At 49.2% G+C, this 10735-nt stretch overlaps 1 protein-coding gene and 1 long non-coding RNA gene across 2 annotated transcripts; one reads left to right on the top strand and one right to left on the bottom strand.

Annotated features, from left to right (window-relative positions):
* Nucleotides 1-744: 744 nt before the first annotated feature.
* HMGB1 (high mobility group box 1) lies at nucleotides 745-9417 on the bottom strand. Its single transcript, XM_005516297.2, has 5 exons — nucleotides 9253-9417; nucleotides 6267-6429; nucleotides 5837-5982; nucleotides 4698-4872; nucleotides 745-2712 (listed from the first exon to the last, which is right to left on the bottom strand). Exons 2-5 carry the CDS (start codon nucleotides 6414-6416, stop codon nucleotides 2536-2538), a joined length of 648 nt encoding a protein of 215 aa, XP_005516354.1. The 5' UTR covers nucleotides 6417-6429; nucleotides 9253-9417; the 3' UTR covers nucleotides 745-2535.
* Nucleotides 9418-9660: 243 nt separating this feature from the next.
* On the top strand, nucleotides 9661-10735 carry LOC148184872 (uncharacterized). The gene is made up of 2 exons (XR_015771960.1): nucleotides 9661-9726; nucleotides 9978-10735. It is a non-coding gene; the product is annotated as an uncharacterized LOC148184872 (long non-coding RNA).

The raw sequence follows: 10735 nt of genomic DNA, 5'->3' as shown, positions 1-10735 counted from the left end.
ACCTATGGCATTCCTCTTCACCAAAGAACACTTCCACTGTTTCAGGAGTTCTGTAGCAGATGCAAGCGAAGGCTTTGGTCTCGATATCCATGTGCCAGCTCAGCTGAATTACAGGAACGTACCAAGCGCTCCTGAGAAAACCACCACCACTCTGGAGAGCTGGGGGAGCTTTGGAGCATCTCCCACCCAGCACCGGCCCCTGCACTGAGATACAGGAGGTTCCTTTCCTCAGTGAGCAGCATGGATAATTACATTACCTACCCTCTTCAGCCTCAAGCACACTCTGTTTGTTACCTATGTGCTAAAGTCAAAGGCAAAGCAAAGGCCATGCCTGGCTGCCGGGAAGCACTCGCTACTCATCTTTTAAGTTCAGCTGAATCCTCTAGGTTACTTCTGTCAACATCAAGCACCGAGAACAAAGGCACAAGATTATGGGGATCTCATTAAGTATGCTTGTTCCAAGAACAAGAAATGGGTCTACTTTCCTCTGATGACCTGGGGAAACAAAAAAACCCTTCAGCACAGAAAATTTATTTGTCATCAGTTACGAGCATCTGAATGTGTAATATCCAGTTTAAGGAGACAAAAGAATCTGTCTGTCCTACCCTTTTCTATATCGAGACCTTGCAGAAAGCATCATTCTTCTGCTTGAAACAGAAAGCAGGGATGTACATATCTGAGAACACCAACACACACAAAAACCCCCAAATCCTTATGGTATTAAGTGAGCCATTTAACTAAGTATTTAAAACCTCTGCAATTATTAGTTTATTAGTATCATCCAGGATTTCAGATGTTCAATATTTCTCCTGAAGTTATACATAAATGCAAATTGAAATAAGAATCTGAAAGTCAAAATTGTATAACAAAACAATACTCCATCACAAAAGCGTGTAAAATTACAAGAATGCTTTTTTGTTTGTTTGTTTTTAAACACTGGCACTTAAGAGAACCATAATTTTGAAACCACAAAATTGCCGAATTGTCCCCCAAACTGGTAAGCAGGTATATGTGAAAATAGTTACAGCTGCCAGCACTTGAAGTTTTACTAAATATGCAAAAAACCCCTTAGCTTTGGTTTTGGAAGAGAACTGTATTTGACCAAATTAGACATTGTTGGTATAACCATAAACATTTAACTTTTTAATGCAAAATTTAATAAAATGTACTTTTCCATACAACTATATTTAACTTAAAAATGGGCAAACATCAAGAGTGCGGTATAAAACCTAACAGGAAAAATACATCTTATCTCATTTTCAATTTGAGACAATATACAACTTTGTTTAAAGGGCTAAAACTAGAATTTCAAGAATACAAATATGAATTTACATAGATTTAACAAATAATAATGGTACCATTTATAGAAATCTTAGAAAGAAAAATCATTTCTTGTGGGCCCTTTGCTACCAGGAGTCTCATGGTACAAAGCCCGTGGCCATCACCAGACCTGTCACCAAAAAATAATATGGTCATTTCATGCTTTTAACTTTACACATTTTAGGTACGCTCATCACTCCCAGGTGTTCAGAGATTTACAAATATAACTTCCATTACATGGTAACAGAGTCACACGTGTAAATTTCTCTACACCAGATGGACATACACTCTTCCTATGGGTCCTTCTAGGACAAAATTTAACATTCCCTCCCTCCCCACCCCCCAAAGTATTTAGTTTCTGTAAAATTGAACTTTATACTTCTCAACTCTCCAAGACTGGTAAACTCATGCAACGCAATAGAATATTACATTTCACAAAAATCTGAACAAGTATCCATTTGCTGAGATTGAATTTTTTGTTGTTTCCAGTTATGGAAGAATATTTTCATCATATGCCTATATATTTCTTTTCTTACCCTATCATGATAATGCAGGGTATGCAGATCAAAGCTTTGTTTATCAGCTGGTTATATGAAAGATGAAAACTGTAATATTCCCATGATCCCATACGGGCTTTCAATAAAGCAAAAGATGAGTTCCCCTCAAAAGAAAAAAAGAAAAAAAAAAAAAAAAAGAGAGAAAAAAAAAGTATGATTCTCAAGGGCACCTATTAAAAGGACAACAATACTAATAAAAAAAATTGTATTTACTTAGAAGCATTCAGAATGTCAACAAAACAGCTGCAACTTTTTTTCTTCCTTTTTGCAATTACAGAGTGGTATTCAGTTAACAGAACAACAATTATTTTTATGATGCATCAGAGACAACTGAAGATGAGAAATTAACTACATCCCCAAATATAACTAAATTTGTGCTGTGCACCAACAAGAACCTGCTTTATAACTCCCATGCCAATTTACAACCCCCACACTGTACCAGGCAAGGTTAGTGGCCATTGAAATACCACTAAGGACAGGGCTATCTAAAGACACATTCGGTAGTGTGTTAACTATACAAAAAAAGAGACACTGTACAGTTTAAAAACAAATCTTACACAGCCTTACATTTCAATTTTTTTTTTCTTTAAAAGGAGTGAGTTGTGTACAGGGGGGTTAAATGCTTTATAGACAAGAAAGAAATTGCTCTAAAAGAGACTTATTCATCATCATCATCATCTTCATCCTCCTCTTCTTCCTCCTCTTCATCATCTTCATCCTCCTCATCTTCGTCCTCATCCTCCTCCTCTTCCTTCTTCTTCTTGCTCTTCTCAGCCTTGGCAACTACTTTCTTGCCTCCATCAACCTTCCCTTTGGCCCGGTATGCAGCAATATCCTTGGAGAAGAAAAGCAGGAATAATCTCTCAAAGATTTAACCAGCCAAGAGGTCTGAGCAATCTCCATAGAGCACTTGAGAAAGCAGTCACCCAGGCACCTGCTCTTCCCACTGGGATTGGACCAGGAGCTGCGGCTTCAGCTCCGAGGGGAACCAAAGCCAAAGAAACGGGAACTCTCTAGCACAGAGATTACACTGGCATGCTGCTACACACTGCTTATGGCTGCTAAGGGATCCCCACTGCTGGGCTTCGGGGAACAGGCTGGAAAAGCTGCTGCCTCTCATGGCAAAGGCAGAGCTGAGCCCACTATCCCACAAGGAAATGAAGTAGGGAGACCTCTTAAAGTCCCTTTCTAGCCCCACCTTCTACAGGGCCTAAAGAAACACACAGGAAAACCCTTGTTTGAGGCACAAACCGGGATTAGCCACTCAGAACACATCAGAATGACCCAGCCTAACAGCTGCAGTGTTACACCTCAGCAAAGAGCTGTTAGGCTAAACTCCACCTAAGAGAAGTTTACAAAATAAAAGGTAAAAGAAGAACTTGATTAAAGGGTAGACAGTGCCACCTTCTGCATGCAATACATTTATTCTAATCGTTTGAAACGCACAAAATTCAGTTCCTGCTACGGGGAAGTCAAAACCGTACCTGGAAGGCACAGTCATAAAAGCAGTTAAGACTTCCCAACTTTGTGCCAAAACAGCCAAACAATTAGGCAGAAGAATTGATCTACACAGCTTACACAAACCAGCTACAGAGAAACATCAACACGTTTACACAGATGGTCCAAATCTTCCAATATTCCCCACCTAATAAACACTACACCACTAATCTTACTGTTCTCTTGGACTCCCTTAAAGCTTAGCAGGAAATTTTGAGATGATACCCACTAAGTCAAAGGCCAGGCAGTGAAATAGCTAAGATTACTACACCTTAAATTCCACATGCAAGTGTAAGAAATAAAGACACTACTACTGAAAATTAAAATAACATCTGTGAATAAAGATTAATAACTCTATAATTTATAAATGTCTGAGTTGCCCTGGCTGTGTGTACAAGCAATTACCATGAAGCTGTACAGAAAGCACCGTGTGGAAAAGCTCCTGGACCTGCGACTCCTCTCTGCCACATCAACACGGCTGCAAGGTTACATCTTGCACACTACAGTGCAAAAATTTTGAACTGGGATTTGTTTGCCAGCTGAAGCACCCAGAGGAAGGTGACAGCACCCAATGGACACAGGTGCTGTATGGCAGCTACAGGTGGTTGCTGACCCCTTGTGAAGCATCATCAGGTGATGATGCCAACGTGCATCCCCTCCTCTTCTCTTGGCCTCCATATTGGGCTGGGAATCTGCCTCTAGAAATAAAACCATGTGTTGCACAATCCTGTGTGCACAACGGAACCATACAGCTCCAATTATGATGGCAGGGTTTAGTGTTACCAATTTAAAAAATTGTATGACAAGCTGCTTCATATGCATAATTAACCAAATTCATTGCTAGAAAGGACGTGGACACAAAGTAGGTCCAGGAAAAAAACACATGCCTAAAACTAGCATCTCCTTTGTGTTTTGTCATTTTCCCAAGAATAAATTTTAAAAATCATCTACATGTATCAATTATCCTAACATTCAAGGATGCTCACCAGTATGTCCAAAATTAGGGAGAACCAATTAATTCCTTACCAGCATTACTTACTACTACCAACTCAACTCAAATTCTGCTGTGACCTATGGATTTACTAACGATACAGAACCCACTGTATTTATTAAAGCACCAGTGACAGCTCAAATTACAGACAAATGTAAAGGACTCAAATTTAGTGTTATGCCAATGAACCATTTGCCTCTGTATACAACCTTTTTCAACAAATCTAATGAATTATGTCATGAGCATATTATAATTTGCAACATCAGGTATCAGGGTACACAATAAGGGAAAATCTGTCTAAACCAAAGCATCTCCCTAAAAGTCAGTGTTACCTTTTCATACTTCTCCTTCAGCTTAGCAGCCTTCTTTTCGTAAGGCTGTTTGTCATCTGCAGCGGTGTTGTTCCACATCTCTCCCAGTTTCTTTGCGACATCTCCAATGGACAGACCGGGATGTTCTCCTTTGATTTTTGGGCGAAACTCAGAGCAAAACAAGAAAAAAGCCGAACTACAGAGGAAAAATAAGAGAAGATTACTGAAATTTTAGACTTTGCTATAGGAGCAACTTTTGGGACCTTCGCATTTTGGAAAAAGCACCTGAAAGTGAGACAGACATTGACTACAATGGAAGGGATCAGAACTGAACGAGTCACTTCGCAAACTCAACGCACTCTTGTCTCTTAAATAATGCCGCACATCTGGTCCCATTTTGCCAGGATCCCCAGATAGGCAGATTTTATATACCAAACACAGAGAAAAGCTTTAGAAATTAAGAGTAAGTGAATGACACTAGGGCAGCAAACATTATATCGGAATTGTTAGAGGTGGGAGGCTGCAATATTTGTTGGCAAAGTAGGATTTCCAGACCACAGCACCAGCTGTAAAGGAATATTAGCTTGTCAAGGAACCTCCCTGCCCCTTTCAGCGTTAGCTCAGCTTAAAACACAGAAATACACACACAATAAAGTACTGGTGTCTAGGAGAAGATGAATTTGAAGCCAGTTGTCACTATGCCATGGCTAAAGCTTGAATCTTTCCAAGCTGGTTTTGAGGAAGATCACCCCTCCAACCTGTTCTGTGCAAAAGCCTCCAACTTTAAACGGACTGCCATTCAAAAATTCTCCTCAAGCCAACAGGTGGTGATGAGAGTAGGGCCTGCAGTACTTTACTGCCATACTACACTGGAATTACCCTCTTAACAAAAATTAGAAATATCAGTCAAAATCACACAGTCTATTTTTGCATCTACTTTTAAAGGCTGCCGTTCCTCCAACTTTGATAGTGGGACAGCCAACCTGAAAATAAAAGCTTAGCATTCATAACCAAAATTTCAACCTATCTTCACACCACTGGTGAGGAAGATCATATAATCTTGTATTTCTGAAGCTCCTGGATAAAACTACCATTTTATAGATACACACCAATGTGATGGTGCCAAACAAGACAACCTAAAACGCTAGGAATTTACTTACGGAGGCCTCTTCGGTGCATTTGGATCCTTGAACTTCTTTTTTGTTTCCCCCTTAGGTGGTACATAGTTTTTCATTTCTTTTTCATAACGAAGCTTGTCAGCCTTTGCCATATCTTCAAACTTCCCTTTCTCCTTAGAAGACATAGTCTGGAAGGCAATTAGAATCACAGAATACCTCAGAAGGGACACGTAAGGATCAAAACAGTATTTTAAGATTCAAAAACATACCGAAGAAGTCCATTCCAAAATTTCACTTGGGGGAGCCAGATGTAAGACAAGGACAATGGATAGTTACCACTCATCTTACAATTGCACTTCATACTTACCCAAAACCTGAGCTTCTAAAGAAACTATTTACCGTCTTGAATGGGATTTCACAAAAAGCAGTCACTTAAGGTTTTGTGGGGGTTTTTGTAAGCAGCTCTTCTTACCTTCCATCGTTCTGAGCATTTTTTTGAGAACTCTGAGAAGTTCACTGACGCATCTGGATGTTTCTTCTTGTGCTCCTCCCGACAGGTTTGCACAAAGAAGGCGTATGAAGACATTTTACCCCTCGGTTTCTTAGGATCACCTTTGCCCATTTTTGCTGATTTTCTGTAATGAAGCAAATGAGACACCTTTAAAACTTGTACTTTCCACAAACCAAGGCAGGAAGTAAGTCACAACCAAACAAGACCTGCTAGAGCAGTATTCTGAAATAATGCAATGGGAAAAAGATTCCCTTCTGGAAAATTTACTGAAGACTTCTGTCATCCCTTTCTGAGGTGACCTGGATGCAAGCAACCTGAAATCTCAAAGGGCCTTTAAAACGTGCAGTTATGGTCTCCTGCAAACAAGAACTATCCTTCCAAGGAATCTGAAGGCCTGGGCTGCAGTGCAACCTGTACACCCCAATTACTACTGGTGTATTAATCATATGCTTGGGAAGAATAAACTCTATTGAAAGAATGGGGAAAGGATCCAAGTATCCTGTCTCAGTGGCCTTCTGGATTACTAATTTTCTTTTTACAGACCATGATTTCTACCTCATCCCTGTAGGCCCACGGTGCTTATTTAAAAGTACATTTTTTAATTATTTTCTGTGCCTTGTGTTATCAGCCATCTTTATGTGTACTGCAAAAGCCCACCCTTTGCAAGTATACCTCAAAACACAGGAATGAAATAGCTCATTTGGACAGATACGTTACAACCTACACAGGGAGAAGCACAACATTTATGTACAGCCAGTAGAGCTGTGCTCAGCAAGAGCACAATCTGACACTTTCAGGGACTGAAAAATACCTTCCTGGAACTTTCACACCCCAGTCAGACATTCAGAGTATTTCTTCATAGCTCCCTGGAAAAAGTCACTCGCACCCTGACAAGCTCTGCTTTTCAGCTCGAATTAAAAGAAGGGAAAAAAAAAAAAAAAAAAAAAGAGTGAAAGGGAAAAAAAAAAGGGCAGGCAGTGCCTGCCCGTATTGCCACAGAAGCTGTATTTCCTATCGGTTTGGCGGATAGACAGAAACAGATTTCTGCTCTGTGACTAAACACGTCCGGTTCGAAGTTTCTATCAAGTAAACAAGAGGGCTGAAGAAGCAGGAGCCGCTCCTGCCTGCCATGGAGACGCTCCCAGCGCAGCGGGCGCGGGGCTCTGCCGGGCCGGGGCAGTGCCCGCGGGGGCCGGCGGCTCTGGGGACGCGGGGCGGCCGCGGCCAGGGCTGTGCACCGCGACCCCGGCGCTGGCCTTTAAAAGCCTTCTCCTTCCCGCCATTTTGGACGCTTCCCCTATGAGGGGGGCAGACAGAGGGAAACTTCTCAAGTCCCTCAAGAGAGCTGCCGGGGGTGGGAGGGAAGGAAAAAAAGGAAAAGAAAAAAAAAAAAGGAGGAAAAAAAAAAAACCCAGCAAGGAAAGAAAAAACTAGTCCCGTTATTAAGGAGAACGTGTAAGTTTTATTCCGCGTTCAGGCGAGGGCTCGCAGCGGCGAGCACATGCACAGGAGCAGGACACCCACCGGGGTGCGGCTGTCCGCAGGCGGCGACCCCCGGCCCCGGCGGGACAAAGCGTTCTCCCGCCGCCGCCCCCGTCCCGCCGCGGCGGGGGGGCCCCCCCCCCTGCCCGGCCTCCCCCGCCCCGGCCGCCATGAGGCGAGGCAGCCCCGGCCTGCGCTCCCTCCCTCCCTGCCGGCCGCGCCGCCGCAGCGGCGGTGTCGGCGGGAGCGGCCGCCATGGCGCAGGCTCCTGGCGGAGGAGGTCACCCGCCCCCGAGCCTCCTTCCATTTTGTGCGCCGAGGGGCAGAGCCGGCCCCCCCCCCCCCCCCCGCCGCCACCACACCCCCCGCGGCCGGGCGGGGCGGCGGGCCCGGGCGGCGGGGCCCCCGCCGAGAGGGGCCGCGGCGGGCCCGGGCGGCGCGACCCCCGCCCCCGGGGGCGGCGGCGGCGGCAGCGCAACCCGGGCGGCGCGGAATGGCCGCTGTGGCGTCCCCCGCTCCCGCCGCCGCGCAGAGAACATGGCCCCTTCCTCCCTTCCCTTCCCTTTGTGTGAGCGCGCCGCTACCCTGGCGCACACGCTCAGCCATTGCAGCCGGGGGAGGGCGGGCGGGAGACGGGGGGAGGTGGGTGGGAGCGGGGGGGAAGAAGATGGGGGAGACCAGCGCGCTTTCAGCGGCTGCCCAAGCCCCGGCGGCGCGGTAAAAGCCCCGGCGGGGACCCCCCCGCCCGCTCCCTCGCCCCCCCGAGCTGTGCGGCCCCGGGGCTGCCGGCCCCGCGCACGGGCGAGCGGCGGCTGCTGGAGAAAAAAAGTTCCCCCGAACTGCGCCCCCGCCCGCCCGAGCGCCCCCTCTGCTGCTCCGCGCCGCTCGCCTTGTTTTCTCGCTCGCGGCTGCCGTCAGCCATGTTACAGCCGGGCGGCCGCGGGGCCAGCGGCGCCCCGGCCCGCGCCCCGCTTCCCCGCGCTCCCCACCGCCCCGGCGGCCCGGCGCGGCCCGCCCGGAGCCCCCGCCGCCCCATCGCCCGCCCCGCCGCCGCGGCGATGGCTACGGCGAGGTCCCGTGTAAGCGGCTTACAGCGGGGCACGGCGCGGCCCTCGCCCCCCGCGGCGGACGACCCCCGGCCGCTCGCCCGGCTCCCTTCGTCCGCCTCTCTCTCCCGACCTCGCTCCCTTGCCTCCCGCCGCCCCGCTCTCCCGAAGTCGCCCGCCGCCCCCGCCCCGCCCCGGCCGGGGGGCTCGCCGCCCGGGAAAGGGTCTCCCTGGCACAGCCCCGCTCGCCTTTGTGTACGGGCGTCCGAGCCGGCGCTGCCCCGCGCTCCGCGGTCATGCAGCGGCGGCGGCACGACGGCCACCACCGGCTCACCGCCCGGCTGCGAGCGGGCGAGCGGGCGGGCGAGCGAGCGGGCGAGCGCGCCCGGCCGGCCCAGGGGCCCCCGGCGCGTACTCACCCGTGTCAGACAGAGTCGGCACGCAGCCCTCGCTCGGCCCCGAGCCCCAGAGACGCTCCCGCGGCCGCCCGCCCGGCCCCAGCGCTGGCTGGGTCGCTGTGCAGCCCGGTGCACCGCAATGGCTGAGCGCGGGATCGATACGCAGCCTCCTCACACTCGCGGCGCTGGTAACATTACTCTCTGCACAGCCCCGCGCCCATTGGCCGCCGCCAAGCCGAGCGCCGCGCCGATTGGCCCAGGCGCTCCCATTGTCCTGACCAGAGCGCGCCGCGGGTTGGGCGCGCCGCGGGACACGTCACCGAGCAGGGAAAGGGCGCGCAAATATAAAAGTGAGCGCAGGGAGCCGGGCGGCGCCGGGGCCCGCATAGCGGCGGTGCCCGCCCGGGGCTGCGCTGCCGCCCGCGAGGGGCGCGGGCCCCGCCGCCCCCGCCGCCGCCTCCCCTGTCCCGGGAGGACCCCCGCGGCCGCCCCGCGGTGAGGAGCAGGGCGCCGCCGCCCTCCGCCCCTGCGGCCGCGCCGCCCGGGCTCGGGAGCCGGAGCTCAGCGGGGAGCCGAACCGAGCCCGCGTGTCTCGGCTCCTCTCGCCCCGTTCCAGCCGGCGCACGGGGCTCCCCTCCGCTGCCGCGGCTGCGTGCGCGGCTCTGCCCCCTCACCGAGGCTGGGAGACGTTTGTTTTGTTTTGTTGATTCATGGGGTTTTTTGGGTTTTTTTCTTTCTTTTTCCAGAAATGGTTTAATCACCTGTATGAACAGCAGTCGGAAGATACCGGTTTTCTCCGTAACCTCCTGGGTGACGAGAAATAGTCCGCAGTGGTCAGGCAGCTCCTCCCGAGTTGTCAGCAGTGGTGCAGCGATGGCCCGGCGCCGTCCCGGGCATCGCGGGGCAGGGGCGCGCTGAGCCACACCTCACCTGTCATTCGCTGCTGCTCCTCTCTCTGCTTTTTTTACCGTCACTTGCACCGCACGAGGCTGCTGTACAGGACTAGCGAACAGGAGAAATACCCCTTAACATCGGCTTCGCTGTTCACACTGCTTTATTGGCCCAAACAACACTGGGAGGAGCGCTGCCGTGAAAAATCCAAAACCACTGCTCTGCCCCGAAAGGCAGTGTCAGCACACTTGCTGTAGTAACACAGTCTTGAGTGAAGAGAGGTCACAAATATTCGAGTGTAAATGGCTGATTGAGATAACTGATTAATTATCATGCTCTCTCAAAATCTATCGATGGAGTTTTGGAAGGGTCTGTGGTCTGACACAAGGGATAACAATTGTTTGGCAAGGCATGGTGCTTCATGATCCTTCCAAATAAGGACCCTAATTCTAAAACGGCCTCGTGTGTGAAGAAGTGCTGGTGGACATATGAAAACAGTGATTCTGCTACCTGAAATCATACAAAAATACATGAATAATAAGGTACATGAGTGTTTCTGTCTCAATGAAAGATTGTGTGTGGGGTTTTTTCTGATTTGCAGTTAAAGTTTAAA

This window comes from Pseudopodoces humilis, chromosome 2, assembly GCF_049639895.1.
Source record: "Pseudopodoces humilis isolate 2021_Gansu_Grassland_sample_001 chromosome 2, ASM4963989v1, whole genome shotgun sequence".
Taxonomy (NCBI): Eukaryota; Metazoa; Chordata; class Aves; order Passeriformes; family Paridae; genus Pseudopodoces; species Pseudopodoces humilis.
This window is presented reverse-complemented; position numbering and strand designations above follow the sequence as displayed.